General features: G+C 37.3%; 3 protein-coding genes across 6 annotated transcripts in view; 2 read left to right on the top strand and 1 right to left on the bottom strand.

The window, feature by feature from the left end:
• Positions 1–4,151: 4,151 nt before the first annotated feature.
• On the top strand, positions 4,152–5,216 carry LOC135687411 (uncharacterized). The gene has a single exon (XM_065203955.2). It carries the CDS (start codon positions 4,152–4,154, stop codon positions 5,214–5,216), a length of 1,065 nt encoding a protein of 354 aa, XP_065060027.2.
• Positions 5,217–6,569: 1,353 nt separating this feature from the next.
• On the bottom strand, positions 6,570–8,751 carry LOC135687413 (uncharacterized). The gene is made up of 3 exons (XM_089114082.1): positions 8,565–8,751; positions 8,367–8,441; positions 6,570–7,365 (listed from the first exon to the last, which is right to left on the bottom strand). Exons 2-3 carry the CDS (start codon positions 8,408–8,410, stop codon positions 6,570–6,572), a joined length of 840 nt encoding a protein of 279 aa, XP_088970208.1. The 5' UTR covers positions 8,411–8,441; positions 8,565–8,751.
• A 2,450-nt stretch (positions 8,752–11,201) lies between these two features.
• The window catches only part of LOC135688004 (uncharacterized), a 35,437-nt gene continuing 21,450 nt past the window's right edge, over positions 11,202–25,188 (top strand). For 2 of the 4 annotated variants that reach the window (XM_089114212.1, XM_089114213.1), the window contains exon 1: positions 21,781–23,799. The gene's annotated coding sequence lies outside the window, so the exon portion shown is untranslated. Of the gene's footprint in view, positions 11,357–21,780; positions 23,800–25,188 lie in introns of those variants that run through there. The other 2 variants (XM_065204676.2, XM_065204677.2) reach the window with 2 other exon arrangements.

Below are 25,188 nucleotides of genomic sequence, written 5' to 3'. Positions count from 1 at the left end.
CACTCTTCAGAGTTTAAAACGTCAGAACATAGACCGAAAAGTTGTGGATCGAAATAGGCCAATCAGAAACACGAGCACATGACTGTTGAGGTTGTCCAATCAGTGCCGCTTGCCTATTGAGAATGTTACCAATAGAGTCAGTCCTAAGGTGAAGACGAACTCCTTTTGTCTTCACAGTAGCGGTTTTTTCGTGCTTATGTAGATAGATTCCAAAACTGCTAGGTGGAACGACGATCGGGCTTTACCAATAATCCGAAACATGTCGCCAATCTGGGTTTTCTAATAAATGCTGCCCGATAGCAGAATCGCAGGTTTTAGTTGTAATTTTAGATTTGCAAGACCGAGGTGGCTGTTCTCTTTGAAATGGGTTTTGTTTCTAATATTAGACGGAACATGTTGTTTTATTCTATCCTCCAATCTTGGGTGGTGCGTCCTACGTAGTCAGAATCACACTGGCACGTAAATTCATATACAACGGAACTTTTTTGTGTGGTAGGAATAATAATAATAATAATAATTCTTTTTTCTACAGCAGGCGTTCTTTACAGTAGTAGCTAAAACCATAAGCTAATTAAAGCCCACTATTTATAGGAATAAAAATGATGATATTATACAGTGATGTAAAAACTATTTAAAGAAATAAATTAGAATACCTAGGATTTAATTAGATAAATAGTTGAAAATATTAATGTTAGACAATTCATGTCAAGAACCCGACCTGTGTTACAAAAGTTCTACATAGCCTGCAGCTGCAATTATCTTTCCATTGTTTGATCTTCACTTTAAATGTATGAAGAGTATTTTGGTTTTACAAGTTTTCTGGTAGATTGTTCCAAAGCTTGCATCCTAAATAGGACAAGCTTTCGATTCCATGAGTGATGGTTCGGTGGCTGCTCTTTTGTATAAATATTTCATTCATAAAGCTTGGATTGAGTTTATGTACAGTTTTGTAGATCTCAATCATTAGTAGCTGCAGGTTTCTTTTGTGTATGGATGGACACACAGTTGTTTTCAATCAGGAGAGTATCAAAATCTGACACATTGTTTTTGCATGCGATACGCAGTGCGTTTTCATGTATATGGTTTATCTTATTATTTAGGCTTTTGTCACAGAACATCCATACAAGTGGGCAATAGCTAAATTGGCATAGAATAAATGTCCTCATTGTTTGCTTGAGTTGTTCTGTGCTTAAGTAGCATGAAATGCGGGAGAGGGCGTGCAATTTTTGACTAGCCTTTTACACAGTGTTTTTATGTGTGGCTTAAATGAGAGTTTTTTGTCTATAGTTACACCAAGTAGTTTTTCTTCGCTGCTTTCGTTGATTAGATTGTTGTCTATTTGTATGTCTAAGTCATTACTTTGATCGCCAAAGGTCACGAAGTGGCATTTGTCCCAATTTAATCTCATACAGTTGTCTTTAAACCATTCTGCAACTGTTTAGGAATTTTTATCTAATTTTTCAATTACATGTGATGGGTTGATGTTGCTCGCATAGAGGGTTGTGTCATCTGCATAGTTGCATATCTCTATGTCTGGTACAAACATGAGCAGATCGTTAATGTAAATATTAAATAAGAGAGACCCTAGGACTTACCCTTGTGGAACACCCTTGTCGATTTCTTTCCATTTACTTTGTTTCCTCTTGTCTAGATAGCTATGAATGAACAATAAGGCTTTTCTGCTGAATCCATATGCATTAAGCTTTGTATTCAGAAGTTCGTGGTTTAAGCAATCAAAGGCCTTTGATAGGTCCATAAAGACAGCCCCGACACACTCTCCGGCGTCCAGACTAATCTTACATTTTTCAGTGAAGCGCAGTAGGGCATGTTGTGCACTATAATTTTCTCGAAATCTACAAAGCAAAGGGTTAAAGAAGCCTAGTGAAAATGGTTTCATCTGAGATTCCATTAGTCTTTCCTATACTTTTGAGACTGGTAGGAGGACCGTGATTGGTCTATAGTTTTTTTAACATGATGCAATATCACCAGCATTAAGCTTCGACGGGAAGTTGCATTCATCAATAGACAGGGAATTTACTGTAACAATCTAGGAAACTGGGTAACCGAAATTTTTGAAGTGGATATGACTTCTATGATGGTTGGTCGTCAATTTAAACCTTGGGCACATTCTCGAAAATTTGTTGTTGTCAGGTGATCGATGACGTAATTACTCCCCGGTCAGTAAAATATTAACATTTTTTGAATCTGAGTATACCATTCGAAAGAACATGCCAAACTGTGTCAAAAATTATAAAACACTTAAGTATTGTTTGACTTATTGTTTCGAAATTATAGATGTTTGAACTTTCTATGACTTCATCAAAATGGCCGCCACTGGATTTTGTGAAGAGCATCCCGCCTAAAGGGTTTGATAAAGCCATCGATCATAAATTGATTAGTTGTGAACGTGTTATCAATTTTCGTCTCAGCCATTGTTATTATGTCTATATTATTGGATACAACTGTTTTCAGCATATCAAATTTATGTCGTATCGAGTTGATGTTCAGGTAGCTCAATATAAGTTCTTTTTTATTTTTCGCTCGAAAGTCTTTAAGCCTATTGAAGACGTTTTCAGAGTTCGAGCTTTCTGTGACCGTGTTATTCGAGCTTTCATCGGAGCCTGCATCCACATTTTCGTCAGCAAGATCTATGCAATTAAAAGAGGATATCTCAGGGGTGTTATGCTCACGGATATTATTTTCCTGATTTTTAGTAACTCCCGAGGCAACCTCATTATTCTTTTTTATTTCATTTGTCAATATATCACTGTCGACATAGCAATAATAAGTTAGAAAACAACAGAAAAAGCAACATTTCAAGAAGTTTCGTGAAAATCCCCAATATGATTTGCTAGTAGGCATGACAATTTAAACACAGGAAATAAAATCGCTCTTACAAATTGGGATTGTCAAAGTCTTTTTCCCAAAAATTTGGGAACTGCCCCGACGAGCACCTATTAATTATGAATCTTTGAATGATTTTTGCCTTAATTTTTGTCAGGGACATTTATATACAAGATCTTTGGGATCAAGAAAGTGCTTGATTCCTTAGATTAGGTTCTCTACAAAGAAAAGTATGCGCTCTTTGTTGTTTGTTAAAATTATTGAATAACACTTATGGTGATCTTAATATTTTGAGCATTTAGTATTGCAACTGAGTTCATTTCATTTTCATTTCATTTTAAAATCTTTATAAACGAATTTCCTATCAGCTAAAATAAAAATGAACTACTTCTACTACGAATTAATTCTTTAATTTATATAAAATAAAGATGTTGCTGTTCTACCCAGGGATCGTGTTTTGTTTAGGGAATTTATCAACTTTGCAGGAATCCTTTCAAGTTTCTTTTAAACATGGAAATTGTGGGGCTCATTCTGATGTTTCTTGGAATCTCATTCTATGTTTTGGCCCCAGAGTGAAAGAAACTTCCCTTTGAGAATTCCAAATTTTCCCTTGGGATGTCAATATCAAGCTGATTCCTTTTCGAATACCTGGATATCTTTAAACTAGTGATAAATTTACCTTAAGGCTGTCAGGGCAAAGACCGTTCATCATTTTGTACGTCATTATGGCCCTGTCATATTTATATAGATTAAAAACTGAGAGCCATTAACAGACCCACCCGTCCTCAAATTAAAGATTTAATGTTTGAGCCCTTTCTTGAAGACGCTGAAGATGTTCAAGCTTTGTAGCGGACAGACTTCCCCATAATTCATCACCGTATCGTAGATGGCTCTCGAAAAGTGTCCTATAAACCTGGTCCAATTTCGACTGTGGTAGTATGTTTTTAAGTTTCCTCAACGAAGGAAGACCACTTTTGAGTTTACACTTAAGCGTCTTGTACTGCTTGTTCCAAGAAAGGTTTTCATCGATAGTAACTCCTAGATATTTTACTTCATGGGCTCGTTGGATTTTCTTCTCTGAGAAGTTTTATTTCTCTCTCCGATTCTCTAGCCCCCTTTTGGAAAGGTCACTTTCCTCCGTCGTAGAATAACTAATAGAGAGTTTCCGATCGCCGACGCAGCTAGGACGGGGACGTTTCCGAGGCCTGGAAATAGCGCGGCCGTTCCGTCCTCTTGCACATGTAAAAAAATCAGATTCCGATTTTACGACGGGGACGTGCATTGGCGCCAAAATTAAACCAGCTAAAATGGACGACATGCTGTATTTATTGCACGATGAGGGCGATATCGACGACGAAGAGCTGCTTCTTCTATTAGATGACCACCCGAAAAATTTGCACGTTGGCCTTCCGTATTTTAAGTACGAACGTTTTAATGTTTTTGATATGCGAGAAGACGAATGTGAAGTGGAATTTCGCTTCAAAAAGGATGACATTTTTAGACTTGCAGCTGCTTTGCGCCTCCCGGAAATATTCAAGTGTCAGAATGGTGTGGTGGTAGACGAAATCGAAGCCTTGTGCATCGCCCTAAAGAGATTTGCTTACCCATGCAGACTTGCTGATCTCATCCCTCGTTTTGGTAGGCCTGTATCACAACTCTGTATGGTCGTAAATCTCGTGATTGACCATATCTTCGACAGATTTGGATACCTCCTTGCCAACCTTGATCAGCCATTATTGTCACGCCATAATCTGAAGGTATATGCAGATGCCATTCATCAGAAAGGTGCTGCATTAGACAACTGTTGGGGTTTCGTGGATGGAACAGTCAGGCCCATTTGCAGACCAAACCAGGATCAAAGGGCTGTCTATAACGGCCATAAAAGAGTGCACGCAATCAAGTTCCAATCGGTAGTGGTACCTAATGGACTTATTGCCAACCTCTTTGGTCCAGTTGAAGGAAGAAGGCATGACAGTGGCATCCTGGCAATGTCAGGTCTTTTAAATCAGTTGGAGCAACATTCCTTTACACCTGATGGCCAGCCTTTGTGCATCTATGGAGATCCTGCATATCCTCATAGAGTTTTTCTCCAATGCCCCTTCGCAAGAAGACCAAACCTCAATGTTCAAGAGCAAGCCTTCAATCAATCCATGAGCAGGGTTCGTATTTCTGTTGAATGGGTGTTTGGTGATATTGTGAATTATTTTAAATTCACAGACTTCAAGAAAGATCTGAAGATTGGCCTCAGTGCAGTTGGAAAGACTTATGTTGTTTGTGCCCTACTACGCAATGCACTTACTTGCCTGTATGGGAACAACACATCTGCTTTTTTCAATCTGCAGCCACCACTTCTTGAAGAATACTTCAGATAAAAACAGCTTTTTTAAAAGCTACCAAACAGCTTTTTAAAAGCTACCAAACAGTTTTTTTAAAAGCTACCAAAGCTACCAAGTTTAGATTTATCTTATCACACATGATAGAAATCTCAGTGTATGGGATAATTAATATTGATAAACAAAAAATTAACCAATTGAGTTAACCATTGATAGAACTTAAGTAAATGTGACTTTTCCAAAACAAACAGTATGTCACTTCGAACACACTGAGTTGTAAAGAGCAACATTTCATTAATTCCAAATCACAATCTTGTCTTGTAGAACTATTTTATCAGGACATGAGCCTGAAAACTGACACAAAAATAGTAAAAATTTGAGAACAATCTAAGGCTGAGATATTTTACAAGGTGATTTTGAATATAAAGCTTGTTGAAATAGGCTTTTCAATGCATAACCTGTCAGAACATTGCTATTAAGAAAATTGATATTAAGATTATTTTTTAAGAAAATTGTTATCTAAATGAAAATAAAAGGCCATTAGTACTTCAGTAAAATGTTCCTGTCTAAAAATTTCTCTACTTGCAACCTAATTATTTAGGAACATATTAAGGACAGTCCAGCCTTGAAGTTTAAGAACAATTAACAAGAGAAATCCTTAACTGCAATTGACAATTTCTAATCTAAAAAAGTTAATGTTGAAAAATAAAGCATCACATTACATCAAGAACAACTATAAATCTATGGTTATATAGAAACATATCTTTCAAAGTTCTAAATTCAAATTGAAACAACAGCATGCAGGATATGCTTATATTTTTATAAGAAAATGACTAAACAAATGGGTGGAAGGAAAATATACATACTTTTGAGACTAGACAAAATTGTGTTTTAAAGTGAGTTGTTTGTCTATTAGATGTATAGTGCTAATTATATAGTAGTTCTAGAAGAGCCTCAAGAAAAGGCCTCAATAAATTTTATGAAATTTTGAACTCAGAACCAAAAAACTATACAGGAGCTAGAGGGCCTGTAGTAGCATTCCAAAAAAGGGGCAAGCTAAACTTGCATAATGGGGAAATATGTCTCATGAAGAAGTCTTTATAACCAGTGCATCAAAGCAGTGGGGGGGGGGAGAGGGAAAGCGGTAGGCATGGTCCTTCAAGCTCTGTATTAGGTCAGGTTTTATAACAAAAATTGCCAACATGTTTATCTTCTAAAATTTGTTCTTACTTTATAATATAGTCATTAAGTTCTTACTTGAAAAGAAGGAATGTTTGGATATGAATTTTATCTGGCATTTATGAGTTTTATAAACAGAGGATCTGTTGGTACTAATAATACCAGCATTTTCACTTGGAGGTTCCATTATTTTTACTATGAGTCTTAACCTGGTCATTCCTTCTTTTCCAGGCTACTTTGGTAAAGAGACAGTAGCAATTTGTTTTGCTGCTGTACCTCTTCCAAAATAGCCTGTTGCTGCTGCAGCTGTTGTCTTAAAATATTTATAACTTCATCATCTTTCTTGAGCCTTGCCTCCAATTCCCTCTCCCTCATAAGTTGTTCCCTCTCTTTTATTTCTTGCTCTTTCCTTCTCATCTTTATCTCTTCTTCCTGCATCTTTTCCTTTAACTCCAGATCTCGCTTCTTCAACTCAAATTCTTTCTCACTCTTTTTGACTTCCTGCGCTCTCTTTTCCTTTAAATACTCCACTGTATCCCCCCCATGCCTTTTCTTCTTCCTCTCTCTTTCTACATTCTCCCTCTCCCTTGTCTCCCCCATTCTCTCCATTGCCCTCTTCCTCACTGCCTCTGCTGTTTCTTTTTCTTTCTCAATGTCATTTTTCTTTTTTACCTCTCCCCTCAACAACTGTTCTTGCTGCTCCCTTGCAGTCTCTGTAATATCCTCAAGAGCCTGATCCAGCTCATCAGGCTCTTCTGGACTGATACCACTGGCTCTTTCCTCGCTGGCCTTTTTCCTTTTAAAATCTTTTTCAAGTTTGGTGAAGCGATCTCTCACTGACCTTTGGTCAACTATGAAGTGAGGATGCTCCACCAAATTCAAATTATTGGCAATTCGCTCCCAGCATTGCCCTCGGTCATGGGTGCCATGCCTAAATTGAAATGGCTGGACAACCAGCACTTCTCTACAAAGTAGCACATCATGCTGCTTGGTCCATGTCATTTTGTGCCTATTTGAAAAGGTTTAAGAAGGGTTGAAGGCAAAAAAAACCTTTTCACTCAAAAATTATGTATGAAACATAAATGATTACAGATGTTCTAGATATAATTATGTATATCCCAGTCTGCAGAGTGTGGCAGTTCTCAATAAAATCTCACATGCTCAAAGTCATTTCAGGTTGGTTTTCTGTGTGTAAAACTCATGGCAGTAAATGTTATGTGTAGTTCCTAATATCAGCATACAGCACTACATTGACCTGGTGCATAAATCTGCCATGCTCTTCAGACTGGTGTATATCTTACAGGATACCTTCAACATTTTTACAAGAACACAACTGTTTATTTAAAAACAGAAAATGTAGAAAGCTGCATTTTGACATGCATAATAAGAATTTGGCAAAAAGTCTTAGCAGTTTGATTGCAATTTGGACGAACACTCATTTTTATAAGAAACAAAGGTCAACATTTAGTAGCAAAGTGTCTTAGTGTTGCTGCATTTTTCAGCACTTGCTTTTGTCAACTTTCTTAATTTCATGTCATTAATTCATAATTGAAATATTTAAACCTATAACTGAAACCTGAAGGGGACTTGATTAACTTATAACTGAAGATAAGTTGGCTTTGAAGAACAGGTAGATGTTTGTAATAGCTTTTGTTACTTGTCCTACTCTCAACTTTCTTCAAGCTCTCTTTTCTGAAATGTCCCAAGCAAGTTTTCTATATCAAGTTTGTTGAATAATAGATAAGTGTATAGTGTTTTTGTGAAGGGAAAAAACTAGCTTTAATAATAGCTGGTAATAGATGGTAAAATCCCTTTAATAATAAATATCTGAAAATTTTAGCTTCAAATGCGTTATGAAGCTGGCACTCTTTTGATTTAATAACTCTTAGACAAAGTTTAACTATGTTTCTTAAAAAAAAATAGTTAAAAGAAAGCCATAATTTATAAGAAATACAAGACAGTGTTCAGTCAGTAAATTACAACTACATTCAATGCGATATGACTACGAACACGGGTCGGCTTTCCATTTCTTTGGATAGTGGTTCTGTTGCCATTTTCCCTCTGAAATAGGTCGATTTGATAAGGCTGAAATGCAAAAGAAAGCTTGCTGAAATGAGCTGTTTTTACTTCGAAGAGATAGATTAATGTCTCGATGAATCAAAATTATATCGATTTTAAACTATTACATCGAAAACATTTAACTCTTACCTTAAAAATTCTGCGTTCTTCCTCCGACGGAAATTTTCGAATTTTGCGTCGTAGGCCGGACGAGAAGTAATCACGGGGGGTAGGCAATTTTTTCTGACCGCGCTATTTCCAGGCCTCGCAAACGTCCCCGTCGTAGCTGCGTCGGCGATCGGAAACTCTCTAATGACACCACTAAAGGCATCATAATCTTCTTGCTTAAGGTAAGCATAACTGTATATCCAGGTGTGGATAAAATGAAATGCGTCGGGATAAAGGACCCTTTTGATCAGTTGCTCATTTTGACCAATCAGCAACCGCTATCCTCCCACCTCGTTGAAGTGGTTGCAAAAGTGGGATCATGCCAAGCTAGGTAAGCACAAGGTAAGCATAACTGTATGTCCAGGTGTGGATAAAGAGTAACGCGAGGGGAAGAAGGTTGATTTTGATCAGTTCCTCGTTTTGACCAATCAGTGCTACCATACCAAAGTAGGTAAGCCTAAGGTAAGCATAGATACATGTCCAGGTGCAGATCGAAAGGACGTTTTTCTTTTTATAAGAAACATGAAATTTGAGTTGAGCCTGACTGTTTCTTAATATTTTCACATTTTCAGCCTGCCGATGTTTCTTAAATGTTTCTATGTGTACATTAAAGGATATGTACCTCAGTTTCAATTTTCCACAGGAAATTCGTTTTTCGCCTGATGGTACAGATGATGATTTGGTCCAACCCGAAGGTCTTCCAAATTATAAAATATCTCTCCCTACCATGATTGATCCAAGTGATAATCTTGCTCTTTCTTCCCTGCCAGAACAGTCACTGCAAAATGATGATATTGAAGAAAAAGGTGATAGCCCATTCGAAGAGATGGCAGTAGACGAGTGAGATGCTGATAGAAATACCTTCGATATCATCAGTCATCAGTCATATTGACTAGTTCACAAAATAATGTTTGTGTTCTTAGTTTAATGCTGAACAACATTACTTTTCAAAAAAGTTCCTTTTTTGCTTGACTCAGCCTTCCAATGTTTCTTAAATGATTTTTAAAATTAAGGCAATCTGAGCTGTTTCTTAAAATCATGTTTCTTATAAAAACAAAAGACGTGTAACGCGAGGGGAAGAAGGATCCATTTGATCAGTTGCTCGTTTTGACCAATCAGCAACCGCTATCCTCCCACCTCGTTGAAATGGTTCCAACAGTGCTACCTTTCTATTGCATATGTTTTCACCTTAGAAAATGAAAATTGGCGACCGTTCTATAAATAATCCCTGTTTGTGGCACTCACGGGTTCTTTCGATTGCGTTAAGAGACACGTGACCCTGGGTCATCCCCTGATGGCCTAAGCTGAGAAAGACAACACTTTTACAAATTCTAGATGGCCCGAATCATTCAAAGCCAAAGTGTACTTCAAATCACACGAGATAGCAAATAGAAACATAAAGACGACAGTTTGACAACAATGACACAATCAATGACACATATACACGACCCGAGTTTACCACCACTTATGCGCCTGTTTCTAACGAGATCGTGCAAATGTAGGACGGGTATATTCGACTTTCGGTTTAAAGAAAATTTAATGATTGGTTTGCTGTTATGAGGGGGAAAATCCAGCAAAACTTTGAAGCACTGCTTCAAAACAATTCTGTAAAAGATTCTCTGATTATTCATAAAAGATGACCACAAAGTGTCACTTTATTGAAGAAACGCGAACGAAAAATGTTAAAATTCGAAGCAAACTGCTTAAAGCTTTTTTTTTGAAAAAAATTTAACTGAGAAAGTGACGTTAGCTGTGCACTTAAACTTTAAAGTCCCAATACTGACACAAGGTGAGTTGCTCTACATTTGATGTTAATGACTTGTTTTTCTAAAATTCTGATTTACTCATTATCTAAGCACATGAAAGTAAAAAAATTAAAGCAAAACGTTCAACGTTTATTATGCTTTTGAAATTAATGAAAAGAATCATCTAAACCCAAAGCGTCTGTTTTTTAGAAAAAAATATTTTGATCATTAAACGAAAGCTTTAGAAATTGTTCACCCGATATCATTTTTGATCACCTAATGCCTGATATCTCGGCCAAAATGATCTTCTCCGTCATATATTTAAAGTAAGAACAAAGGTGCATGTATCAAGTTTCAAGGTTGATTAAATTATCTCATGCTCATCAAGTTTCGTTTTATACTTTGAGGCATTTTTTCATGAATCCTTCGAAAATATTTTCCAGAAATTGTTTGAAGAACCGGTCCAACGTTTTCCTGACTTTTTACCCATAAAGCAGTAAGGCAATATTTCAAATTTATTTTCATTCAAATGTCATTGAAGTTACGCAAAAAGTTTAGTGGCGAAAGCGTTCCATACTTTTGTGACCCTATTGTAGTTGCAGCGTCTATTTGTTTCAACGGAATATTCATATATTGTTACGCAGACATAAGCAGATACGACTAAACAAGTAGAAAAAAAATTTAGAACCCCGAAGCCCGACAAATTACTACTTTTGAGGCACACCATTCAACTTTCCATACAAAGCTTTGTGATCGTTTCCGTGTTTCGAACGACCAATACGGCTGCCACAATCTTTGAATACTTCACCCGTTGAACAATAGAAGCTCGATCCAGTCTTCTAAGATCTGTGCGAGATTCTTCTGCTTTTATACATGTTTTTGGTTTAATATCTGAGCATTAGATCAACTGGTAGTAAAACATGCTTTGTGTGTTAGAATCAACTCAGGCCTCGACCAGGCTGTGACAATTTGGCGTCTTTGTAGCACTAGGGATTATAAAATAATGACCTGATGCAAAAAGACTTCAAGGTAAGACTCTTTGATTACCAGCAAGTTAGAAGTCTTTTACAATACTTTTTTACTAAATTGGGGTGATATTTTTATCAATTTTATCATTTTTATGAATTAATTGTAAGACAGTTTGTAAATATATGTTTGTGGTGTTTGTTCAAAGGTGATTGCATTTCATGAACAAGAATATTTAAAACAATTTTCCTCAGTAGCTAATTGTAAAATCTTGAGAAATAAAGCTACTTTTGTTTCGATGCTTGACCGCACGGGTTGCTGATCCGAGAGGTCGTAAGATTAATAATTGTTTTATAATACTTTTCTGAATTCATTTCTTTTCAGATCAGAATTGAAAAATACCACCCGTTTTCTTCATGCCACCCGTATCTTTAAGTGCTCTTCAGCGCTATAAGAGCTAAATTTCTAATCATGCTTACTCAACAGTTTCAAAGCAGAAAGCAAGTTTCAATGAAAAATTTTAGTGTAACAGCGAGACCCCGCCGCCATAAACAGGGAGCAATGTGCATTTTTCTACAGCAACATTGAATGACACTAAATATTGCATTTTTGCTTTTGTTTGCAAATTTGAATGAAACTGTTACCATTTGACGCTTATTCATCAGAAACTAATTGATTATCTAGATTTCAAGATGTCTAACAGTGATGTGACCGTAGTCGAAACTCGGAGAGTACTTCTTGTGGTTACTGGAATATAAGAGCCAGGGGCGTCACTCCATACTTTTTGTTGGGAGGGGGGATGACTGCATATTTGCCCTGCAAAAAAAGTTTTGCCTTGCCAAAAATTGAAAAATCCATAACGGAAAATGAAAACTAAAGAGGGTTTGAAGCTATATATTGTTAAAGAATGATAAATTACGTTGTTTTTTTGTTTTTGAAATACGTGCGTTTCCTCCGAGTCATCCCTGTGGCACTGTCGCATGTTTTATGTTTACGTTTCAGCACGTTATGTTTAAAATTGAAGTTATCTACATTCACAAGTAGGTTCAACGGCGCCAATGCTTGAAAATTAACGTGCAAAGTTATGCGCTGACCCCGGTTTTGAGAAATTTTAAATGTGCCAAAAAAAAGTGGTTTTACATTTGGATCATGTATAGTGATAAATCAATAATCTAAATCTTCTCCATTGATACAATCATACATAGATTATCTCCAGAAATGCAAAATGGGGATTTTTCTATGATGTCATACGATTTTTATCTCTAGCTTACCCCCCGAAACCGATAGAAACCGGCATCATTTCTGGAAATGTTCTCCATGCCCCTAGGTATCACCAAGAAAAGTTTGGTGCTTTGTTCCAGTCTGTCACGCTATTGTCTTTTCTGCATGGTTTTAATTTTAAAGGCACAAATATTGACCGCACTGTAGTCTGCAGTGAAAGCAGGGGCGGATCCAGTGGGGTGCGAAGGGGGCTCGAGCACCCCTCAGATTTGAGAAAAAACTTTTTGGGGATTAAAGCTTATTCTACCGCAATTTTGTTTATTATTATTTAAACCATTTTAATAATACCGGGAAGTATGCACATCTCCTGAAATTGTTATTTCCGCTTCAATGCCCCGTCTCACAACTGTTCAACATTGTTATTTCAGTCCATGCATTGAAGTGTTATGAAACTCCCCCTGGTTGTCCTGTATAGCATTCTACAGACTCGGAAAGCATTGTCTCCTCTTATATCCAGCCACTTAAGGAACCCGTGGCCTGTAAATTATACGAGTTTCTGCACCCGTGGAAGTGAATCTAGCCAATCACGGTGCCAGGTCGAGGGGTTCTAAACTTTGGCGCGAGAACCCATGGATTTCAAAAATCCAAAACATCAAAGAATACCGACAAACCAGGGGGAGTTTCTTCGCTTCAATCTACAGTCAAATGTATAAGTGGTTTCATGACCAGGGGGAGTTGAGCTTGAACAGGGGGAGTTGAATTATGATACAGCACGCGACAAATGCTTAGGCGCAAATTTGCAATATGTTTTCGTAGGTCTTTTGACGATCTTTATCTGATGCTCGATGCTGTAACGGCAGAACTTGTAATCGCTGTGGTTTATATAACAGAACGGTTTCAAGTTTCAACTCCGTGTTTCAACTCTTATTCATAGACCATGAGGTATGATTTATATTCAGAGGATAAAGCTTGCCCGAGCCCTTGTTATTCTTTTTTTAATCATTCAAGAACTACATAAAAAACATCTCAAAAACTTGCCCTTACTATTATTGACCAAAAGGGGTTTCCTTTTTATACCTACTTATATTCCTGCGAATCCTTTTTTCTCTAAGAATTTCAAATACATAAAAATACTCAAAACGCCAGGCCCATAGCGAAACGTTCAGGGCCTTCTTTGTTTGGTTTGAATGCTGTGTTAGAATCCCTGTGTTCAACTTTTGCACTGCACTTCAAGGGCTTCATTCCACCAATTCCAAAAATTAAATTTTGCTTTGAAAATTTGTGGGCTCAGGCCTTTTGCCACTGCGGGCCATCATATCATCTTTGACTACAGTTTCTATACTTTTGTACCCTAAGTGAATATAAGACGGGCGAGCTGCAAATTGCGTTCAATTGGCATAAAAGCTGAAACCAAAAATTACTATATAAATCAAGGCATCCAGGCTTTTTAGTTTATGGAAGGCTTTCATTTCATTATGGCTTATTAGCAGGGGTACGGAGTTTGTGCATAGCAACACCCTGGGTTACCAAGCCTTACGTTTTAGAACCCCTCAGAATAATTTCTAGATCCGCCCCTGGAAAGGAAGTCAGAATCAATTCAGAAATCTATTCCCTCCAGACCAAACTATCACTGGCAATTCCTATTGCGTGTCACTGGTAGTCTTTAATGTGTTACTTCTAGAACAGGCAATTTCCAAGCGTAAACTACCTTCTCACTATAGATTTATAAAAAAAACACCAAAGCAGATCAATTGGAAAAAAAATTGCCCTGCCAAAATCGATTTTGCCCTGCGAGAAGGCCATATTTATTTTCTTGGGGGGCTAATCACCATCCATACCCTTTTAAGTGACGCATCTGATAAGAGCTATCACAGAACGAATTAAAATAACAGAACACAATATAAAAGGGACTGCATGATAATAAAGTCACGGGGCTGTCTACCAACATCCCCCCCCCCCCCTTTATTATGATAGCATCCCAAGGAATGTTATCAGGAAGGCATCGAGCTCGTCTCTTACGTTGCGGATATTGTTGACACGGGGCTACAATTTTTTGTTTCAGAAGCGTCTGATTTCAGAACTGATGTTTTCTTCACTGTTTTCATCATCTAACCCAGCGTTAAGGGATGAGCGAGTTGGAACGAGTTCCGTCAGAGTCCATTCATACGGTGGCCCATTGCTGCCACTTACTAAAATTAACTGATTCGCATACAAACGAAACAGATTCGCATTCAAACAAATTGATTCACGTTGACAGAACAACTACTCACACAAAATTCAAGCGAGTTGCACAGAAAAGAATCTTATTCGCACAAAATTGAAGCGAATCGCAGAAAAGAAAACTGATTCGCAAAAAATTCACACAGTTGCGCACAAAGAAAAGAGACTCGCAGAAAATTGAAAGTCGACACACAATTTTAGTTTCAATCACACGAAATAAAACAAAACCCATAACGTAAATCCTAGAATTAGTCCCCTGGGGACTTATTTATTTTTGATATTTTTGGATGGGGGCTTATTCGAAGGGGGGGGGTTTATACGAGGGGGGACCTTATAAAACTATTGTAGACATTAAGAGGACATTATTAAAAGACCTTGTTTATTTTAGTAGGAATTTCTTTATGAGCATGTAATTAATTACTACCAAAAGTATGAATTTGTTGTGGAAATTCAATAAAACGCCATAGGCAACCTCAAATGGCAAAAATCGTCAAATTGAAGGGTCCAATTCAAGAATTTACGGTGGCAGTGGGGGCTTAATCGAGGGGAGGGGCTTATTGACAATTTGTAGTTTTTAGGGTGGGGGCTTATTCGAGGATGTCTTTGAATTTGTTTCGATTGAACTCTGTTCAAATTTCATGATACTTCTACTCTTGGATCACGTTCTATTTAAAAAACCATGCAGCAATCACCGTCTATCAAAATCATACAAAAAAATTCAAGTCAATAAAAGGTAGCTTGTAAATAGAAAGGAAAGGTCAAAAAGAAAGCAAGGGTCAGGGGCTAGCGGCCACTTTTTCCCACACAAAGTATTACCTGATGATAAAGTTTATATGGATAATTGTGGAACAGAAGAAATTTGTTTCGATTTTGGTGATGATCATAATGATGTTATTCTTGATCAAGAAGAAAGACCGCAAGTAAGGTACCCGATTAGAAATCATCAGCCAGTACGCAGGGATGGTAACAATATCTACTTTTACTGTACATAAACGTAGATAAGGGACTACAATTGAAAAAAAGTACGCTGCTTAAAAACTCGTTGAATTTAATTTTAATGATTCTTAAGATTTATAAACATTAGTGATTTTATATGTAGTAAGGGAGGGATGTAATGTTTACATAATTAGTATCGTACACTAAGTCCTGATGTAATCCGCCCATGTAATCTCGTACACACGTGTTTTGTTATGGAGTTCAGTTTTATATGCATGGAGTTCATATACAGTTGGTATTTTAGTAATTATATTATCATGGACATTTCTCTATGATCAGCTCCTAAAACATTATACTAAGGAGGACGTCAACTGGAAGACGAGCAGATCTACCAAAAATCACATTGTATGGTGTGCATTTAATCGCTTTGCTAAGACTGGCGTTCAGAGCAAACACAAGTTCTGGCGATAGGGATATCCATGTGGAATGTTGTGCTTTTCGCTGCAGTAGAACGGATCGTAACATGTCATTAACACTACGTGTATTGCGCTCAGCGAACCCTTTGCCTTGCAACGATCGCCGCTTTTCGGTACCTAAGATATTACAAGTCTGTTTGATTGTAGTGCCATCAACATAAAGAGCCTTCGTCACTGAGCATGAAAAATGGAGATCCATGGATATAGATCCAATGTGACAACAAATTGAGATCCATGGATATAGATCCAATGTGACAACAACGTAATGGCAATAATAAGAGCCGTCTGATCTTTAAGTGGTACAGCTTCAATGTATTTTGAGAAAACGTCACCGATAGGGAGAAAATATTGAAAACCGTGATTATCCTTAGGCATAAAAGCGATATCAATTGCGATAAATTGCATTGGTGCTTCAGGAATTGCCATGGGAGTAAGGGCGCTTTAGGCGGAGACGAATCACATTTAGTCTGTTGACAAATCAGACACTGAGATACAAAATTATGTACATAGTCATACATATTTGGCCAAAAAAATCTGTCTTCAAGCAGCGAGTATGTTTTATCTGTTACGAGATGGGCCATTTGATGTATCTCGGTCACTGTGAATTTTCTTACTGAGACTGGCACTACAGGTCGAGCGGATTTTGTAACAGTGTCATTCTCGACCCGAAGTTGATTTCTAACACGTCACTGAGTCTACCCTGAACTACAGTTTCTCCATTTTCGATGAGTCTTTTAGTTTTACTTATCACAGGGTCTGTACTTTGCTCCTGTTTTAATTGGTCAACAAAAGCGGAACTGTCACTATTTGTAGCGAAAACCTAGTCGTCGGAGAGTGAGTTTGGTTGATTTGGGCACAGAATAGAAATATTTCTTTCTATTCTGTGATTTGGGTTGGCAGCTGGGTTACGAGACAAAAAATCGGTTTTTACATTGTCCTTTCCTCGAACGTTTTACACGGTATGATTATATTCCTCTAACTTAGCTATCCAGGGTCTAGATTTGCCGAGTGGTAAAGCCTGGTTTTCACTAAAGTCATGAGGATCGTATCGATCATAAGAAACATAATTTTTAAGTCCGTGTCGCTTATGTTTCTTAAAATCCAAATGAAAACGCCATCGTTAAAATGTCTTAAGGATCGTAAGATTTGAAAATCCTTTGTTCTCATAATGTCATAAGCGTCATAAGTATCGTAAAAGTAGTGAGATTTCTTATGATTTGAAAGGGCGCTCTTCTCCCCGCCACTTGTTTGCATGAATCCAGCATGGCTGCTACGAATCTGCGTTTGTTCCTGGCAGTGTATATTCTAATCAAAAGATGAAGGCATCGAAGAAATGCACGTTAAAAAAATACGAGGAAAGAAAAGGAGCTCTGAGCAAGGTGTTTTGCCAACTTGTAGTTTTTCGAAGACTAGTCTTACAAGCAGCTGAATTTCACGATAGATAGTCTTTCCGCGCGAGATAGATCCATTTTGTATACAGAAAATAAATTTCATGTTAAAGGGCCTCTCCAGCCAAAATTTTTTTTTTTTTATTGACCAAAAAGTTAGCATCTGGTGCGTGTATTATGGTAAAGTTGTTGTTTTTGCAAAACCGAGAAACCGAGAAGTGGGCGACCAAAAATAAATTGATGTTAGAGGGGAACGACTTTGTCGGTTTTATTTCACTGCGTTTGCACCCAGGGGCAGTAAAAGACAAGAAACTCGAAACTGGGCAAGGTTTTATAGCTCAAAATCCGTCCACAGAAAATATAATGAGCGTTTTGAAAAAAAACAAAAGAAAAATTTACTTGAGCAAACGAAAACTATATTTACAAAGAATTATTTCCAAACAAAAGAAATTAAAGCTTTGACAAAGTCAGAGTAAAGTCCAATTTTTAACATCACTTAAAAAGTTTGACTTCAAATGAAAAAGGTTACAAATCGTGATCCAAATGGTGGTCCAAAGACCAGAGAATCATTAATTATAAGAGGTTTCCAGGCCTAATACGAAATTCCACAAGTATTCGTTGGCCAAATGTATGGATCCATTTCAAGGAGGCTTTTTGCGGTTTCATAAGTTTGCGGCTACCCGTCAAATTATTGAAATTTGAAACTGTTAAAAGACGTTTTCTTCTGTTATTTTTAAAACAAATGCTCTAAATAGATTGAAGTTTAGATTGGTGGTTGTTTTGCTTTCGACCAATTGCCGTTGGCCTTTTAAAAACAGAATTAATTTGCATAACAATAGCTTTCGATCATTCATGCGCCATTTCTTCTCCTTCGAGGTGATGCAATACTTTTGATACCCTAGTTTATATTGTACTTTTAATTACATTTGATGTAACTTTCAACAATCTCACTCTATCTTGATGATTATTTTGTGAAGTGAAGTATTTTTATGTTTCTAATGTTTATTTAAAAAGACAAGAACTGAAAAATAAAATAAAATGCAAAGGTTAGAGGCAAAATATGTACTATAGGTACAACTGCACTTTGACTACCCACTTCTTCGTCTCGTGGTCAGAAGTTGAATTGAATTACAAACTTTTCAATCTAGCCTGGTTTCTGAAACAATCGAACGTTGGAAGTTCAGCCAGTTAAGGGCAGGCTTACCTAAGAAACATGATTTTTGTCAATTCTGATCAGATTTTGATTAATCTTTGGGAAAATGTTGTTTAGAGGTTGAATATAGAAAAATCACCAAAAAAAATAAAATATAGCATTTTGATCACATGATTTAAAGATGGTAGATGCACAAAGGATGTCGTTACAAAATGGGATATAACTGAGCAACCAGGAAGGCTAGAGGTTCCATATTTTGGCCTATGATAACTCTAGGGTATATGTTCAAACTGAACTACAATCAATGTGATATATCAACTAGATTTTATTAAAAAAATTATTTCATTTGCACCATTGAATTGTCACGCAATTTTAAATATACTTTTGTTCTCAAAATAAAATCTATCAGGGTTAGGGGGCTCATTGTAGTTCAGAATGAAATACATAGTCTGGGTAATATGCCCTGAAAATTTCAAGACTCTAGCATTAATAGAAGCTGAGATATATCCCAGTTTATCATGTACATTAACCGTAAATAAGACTTTTGAGAAAAACGCGTTTAAAGTTTAGGTAAAGGCATTCAAACACCTACTAATACTCCTATGCTTTACACCCTTACAGGAAAATGGTATTTAAAGTTTTTAATGCTAGAGGGTCTTGAGCTAAAGTATCTACAAACAGAAAATTACAGTTATTCAGTGATTTCACAAATTCCAGGGCCATATTGACTGGATGGTTTTGACAAGCTAGCTGCCTCTTGATTTCTCCGCCTTTTTGCTTTATGTCCTTCGGTTACATAAGAGCTTTTAATTCTTTTCTTGTCCATCATGCTAGCATATTGCTGGTGATATTTTGAATGGAACAAGCCAAGGTTAGCATACACAGCAAGCTTACTGGCTTTTCCCTCATTGTATTGCAATGTAGCAGAAGAAACTGCTATATCAAGGCGTCGCCAGCCAACAAAAATTTCTTTTGGGCACAGGGACCAGATAATGTTATGGAATGACTCATTGACATTTTGAGTCCCTCCATGTGTGCACCTTGAAAGAAGCTCTGTTGCAGTTAGACTCTCAAATACAGGTCTCATTTCATTTGTCACAAAATCTGGAAGCAATCTGGCATTAGCCTTTTCAAGGTTGCCGCATAGTGAAGGACACCACTGTCCACACATTGAATGGTCTCCTGACCGGTGGTGGAAAATAGCCCAAATTGCCTTTCTCATTCCATTTTCATCACCAACATGTTTCCTTATAGCAGCCCCATAATGTCCTTGAATTCTATAAATATCCTTTTTGGTCAATTTGTTTTTCCCTCCAATTCCTTTTATTCTTTTTCCATTGCTGTCTGTATAAAACATTTTCTTACATTGAAAAACTAAATTGTTCAGCTTTCTCCCCATTCTCTTCTGAATGTGTCCAACACATTCAAGTTTTTCAATTTGTTTTCCTGAGTAGATGGGTGGCTCTGCCTCACTTAGATTTTTGAAACTCTTTGAGTCACCATCTCCCAAGTATCCAACATATGATAGACCATACTGTTCTTGTGACCGCTTGAAAATTCTTTTCACACCTTCACCTTCCATTGACCCAGCAGTTCCTTCATAATTTTTCTGGCATGTATGTGTAGTTTCATTGCCATTTGTTGCTGCTTTGCATTTATTGCAATGGTTTGTCAAGGTCTCAGTATCAATTATTTTAGAACTGAGTCCATTGACTGTTGCAACTGTCACTACACCATTCTTGCTGGAAAATCCACGCTTTTGCCACGTTCCATCACAAGAGACAGTAACATCATCCCCTTTGGCATCCTTGATCTCTGAAGCAGCCTGGTTTTTGCTCTTGGAAGACTCTTGCTTGAATGCTTCATGGATCCTTTTCTTGTTTTGATTCCAAGATTTGCATGAAACTGGTGGTGGAAGGTCCATATTTCCACAGAAATTTCTGGCAGCTTCAAAGTGGCATCCAATTTCATACATTGAAACCTGTAGCCTGTCATTGACCTGGTAATGCTTGGATGTTGTGCACAGATCTGAGGATTTGAGGGCTAACCTTGAATTACATCCACATAAAAAATAAAGGGTGGACGCTTGTCCAACCAATTTTTCTTCGGCAAAGACCATCTTTTCTAAGCAAGTGCTACAAGCTAGTTGTTCCAAGAAATTTAGAATGTTCATAACACTCATGATTCTGTTGCCAGAAAGTCCAGGATCAAAATTATCAGACGACAAAAGGGTGACCTTAGAAGAAGATGCCGTTGCTTCGCCGTGTCTCTCTGAAATTGACTGCGATGAGACAACACTGGTCTTACGAGTGAATCGATTTCCATGAAACTTTCTTGCGTTTTTCCGTGGTCTACCCATGTTTATAAATTAGGTAGTGTCAGCTAAAATCTAAAACAAATACGATCGAGTCTGATGAAAAGAGAGTTAGAATGACACCAACGTTCTTGCACTTGGCCAAAACGAGTAAACAAACAGGCCTAACTTGCGATTTCTTCCCAGGAAGTGTGGATATGTCAGTTCGAGATACAGTTTATAATTTCGTAAAGCCAATACAAGTAAGAATATGAATAGTGAAGCACATTCACAGCGAAATGCGAAGGTAGGCAAAGTAATTTCACACCACACAACAGTTTTCAACGTTTGTTTGTGAGCGAGACGCCATGTTTGAACAATAGATTTCAAACCATGTGACCAGTTTTAGCCAATCAAATTTGAATATCGGACATTTTGCATCATTTCGACCAATGGAAAACCTAGATTCTCTCTTTTTTAATAGGAGACTCAATAAAGATGGTAGGCTTGTTGAAAAGATAAAAATGTAACGATTCGATCGGTGTCTGGGTTGAAGGGGTTAGGATGACGCCTGGAAAAGCATAAACCATTCATTTTTCACAGTTTTTGCACAGAATTTGAGCTTTTTACTGTAGGACATGTTTTTCAAATTAAAATATAAGTAACTTCCTGGGAAGATAGGTGAAATCTAAATTGACCGTCGGAAAGAAGATATTTTAAAATATGTAAATCCTTTCACTTTGAGATTTCATAAAAATTTACACTTTTCATCAAAATCTGAGGTAAGCCTGCCCTTAAAGGTAATGTGTCCAGCTATAGCAAGCGACTCTGCAGGGGTTTTTAGAAACATGTGATTTTTCATGTCATCGTCCCAGCCATTACAGTCATTCTGTTTATCTAACCTGCTGCGAGGTTAGCTTTTCATGTGAGCAGTTTTGCATCCCAAGAATACTAACCAATCGCAAGCCGTTATTTTGATGGGTGGCTTGACAAGTTGGGTATGCGCAGTCCTTTTATATGGACACCAGTGGCGTGGTGGCAGAGGGGGCCAGGGGAGCCATGCCCCCCCCTAAATAGGGGCGCAAATGGAGATAAGAAGGCGCCAAAATTGTTTGCTTGTAATAATTGACTAGGAACATCAAAATTGATCGTACACGGGTAGAACACTTCACTGTAACTTGCTGTGAACAATCTAATAAAACGTGTGATTCTACAATCGAAGCACGTTGCGCTGCCATGACCCAATCAATATTTGTGTCATATTTTTTCGTGTTTTCAAGATTTTACGTATGCCAAACATGTTTTCTATTAGTTTGCACTCCGAACGCAAAAAAGTCTGATGGTACGCCATAGATCTTCGGGCCTAAGTACATTGAATACCCCTGGCAATCAATACAGCAACTTCTTGTTATTAACATCGTTGTGAACCAAAGGTCACCCTTTCTTTCTTTATCCAACGCATGAGTCCTCCCCTCCCAAATTTTTTCTAAAAATCAAAAATCGATGTTTTTCTGAGCACCGTCGAGCTGTCTATTCTGAGCGGTGTAGTAATTTGTTAAATTTTAGCCTGGGAGATGCATTTTCCATCCTAGAAGGCTTGATTTCCAAAATTTTCTTTAGCGTCGGACCCAACCATGGGGGATCCTCCTTTGTAACTAAACTTGATCCTAAGCGCGCTGCCTTTGTCCGATTCAATAGTGTGATTCAATGCTTGAAACTTTCAAGTTTTTTAAAAAAACTACTACTATTTAATAACTATTAAAGAATAACAAACTTGAGGCCATATTTGTATATCATACATCATTTATACGATGACACTAGGCTGATAAAATCGCCCGCAAGCAGTGGCGAAATGGACTAAGGTTACTTTTGGTTAAAAAACTAAGGAACCCGAAACAAAAATTTGCTCTACGTTATTTTACTCTGAAGCTTGTATTCTGGATATAATAAACGAGTAGCCTGTATGAAACATTAGTGTAATTGAATATAATGTCTTTTGATTAGTATTTTATGTTATCCCTACAGTATTTTTTCCTCGAAAATAGGCCGACTGTGGAAAATAAGCCAATTCAAAGTAGCCTGATATTTTTCCGAACCACGATCGGAAGGTCAAGTGTTAGGGTTACATAAATTATCCATTCATATTCGTATTTTAAGTCAAAACTTATTCATGCAACTTTGTATTCAAGTTGCAAAAATCGATTTCCCTTCTAGAAACACATGCTTTTACATAACCACGATATATAGATAGGGCGCAAAAATTGACTTGGCCACCCCAGGGAAAACATAGCCACCCCGCCACTGATGGACACATTACCTTTAAGGATTCACTCTCGTACAATTACAGCTGTACATCAGTTTCAATTTGGATGACTTCGTTCTTTGAATTGTTTTGGTGTCTGTTTTGTTGCAACTTGTTTGCAGTAATCATTTTCACACAATCACGCCGTGAGTAATGCTGATCACAGGTCACGCGCGAATGTCTGCCTACTCAAGCATGCGTAACATATTTTTTACTATGCTTTTATTGCCTGGGCAATACTCTATCGATTCGACAGTTATTGGAGGAGGATGGCTTAAAATGCAAATGCAAACCCGATCAACGTCAGTAGAACGTGGAATTCGACGGTTTTCGAACCTTTTGTCTAAGTTTCGAATCTTCCTTAGTTTCGAAGAAACTACAAGAAGTTGCCTGGTAGTGGTAGGATTAGATGTCTTTTCAATTCCAGAAGGATGAAAGCATGATCACTTGACGTTGCCCTTTCCAAAAGAAAATCTGAAACAAGAGCAGACGAGGCTAGTAGTATATTCGCTACAAGGTATGCTACATATGTTCGATTTGATTTCAAATAATAGTTGTAATTGCTCTAAGCATTTTGAATAGGTTGGTCCGGCTGCTAAGTCAATAGGATAAGGAATGCCTTAACGGAATAGCAAGGTTATGCTGGCCTATAAAAAAAACTCGTACGGCCTTGTCAATTTTTTTAGAGATGCCCAAACGAATTCAATTCTTTAGATTCACGTTTGCATAGCAAAAAATTACAAAAAGTTTACAAAATCAAACCCTTTGTTTAATTTTACATGGCAGTATAATGTCTAATTACTTTATCGGTATGCCAACCAATTTTTTACCAATTTTGTAGGGAAAATTTCTTTCCACACCATTAAAGCTGCACCAAAAGGCAGCCAACAATTGATTCAATTTCAGGAAATCTACTCGCGTTTTTTCACAGAAAGAAATTTGCGAGCGCTTCTCGAAACTTTATTTTTGACTTTTAAGTACTTTCATGTTTACGTCTCAAAGGCTAAATAATTCTAACGGTTATGTTTTTCTTGTTTTTTGTACACTCCCCTCACAAAAGTATTGCACCACAAAAGTATACATTGCCCAATTATATGCAACCAATTTAAGAAGGCATAAAGCGGTTTCAAAAGTTCATAGCTCCCGTCAAAATATTGTAATTTGAAACTGTTAAAAGACGTTTTGAAACTGTTATTTTAAAAAAAGTGCTCTAAAAAGATTGAAGTTTTGATTGGTGGTTGTTTCACTTCCGATACACTCCCATTCGCCACATAAAAACAATCAATTCGCGCAACAATAGTTTTTCGATAATTCTTGCGCCATTTTCCCTCCTTCGAGGTGGTGCAATACTTTTGTGAGGGGAGTGTACATAAAAGGCTTCGACGCCGTCTTGCGAAAATTTCATGGAAATATCTACAGTACTTGTTTAATGAAAATGATTTTTAAAAATCTTTTCAAATTTTTTCCATAGAATGTTTAAGTTGGTCCCCCGATACTGTTTCAACGTGCGTGTAGCTTATTATTAACAAAAATGAGTTGTCAGAAAGAAACTCCTACCTTTAATGGTTGTTCTCTAGCCAACATTGTCGAAAATTATACCTTTGCTTGACCATAGTCAGTGCTGAGGAGAGGGGGGGTCAGGGGGGTCACTGACCCGGGGGCTCTTGGCTATAGGGGCCCATAAAAAACAATTCAATCAAAAACATTTCTAAGTGATAATCCAACCTCTCCATTACCACACATTGTCATTAGTAGAGACAATCGTGACAAAAGTCTATGAATGAAGTAAGGTAGAAGCAGCTTGAGTCTTTGACTGCCTGAGTGCTAAATATATTTTTGTTGAGAATTTTTCATCTTTGAGGTTGAAAAGCTTCTGAATGTAATTAGAAAATGTGATTGAAAGAGG

This window comes from Rhopilema esculentum, chromosome 19, assembly GCF_057945365.1.
Source record: "Rhopilema esculentum isolate cy_ngs chromosome 19, ASM5794536v1, whole genome shotgun sequence".
Lineage (NCBI taxonomy): Eukaryota > Metazoa > Cnidaria > Scyphozoa > Rhizostomeae > Rhizostomatidae > Rhopilema > Rhopilema esculentum.
Note: the sequence above shows the minus strand (reverse complement) of the source record. Positions and strands in the feature narration are given on the sequence as shown.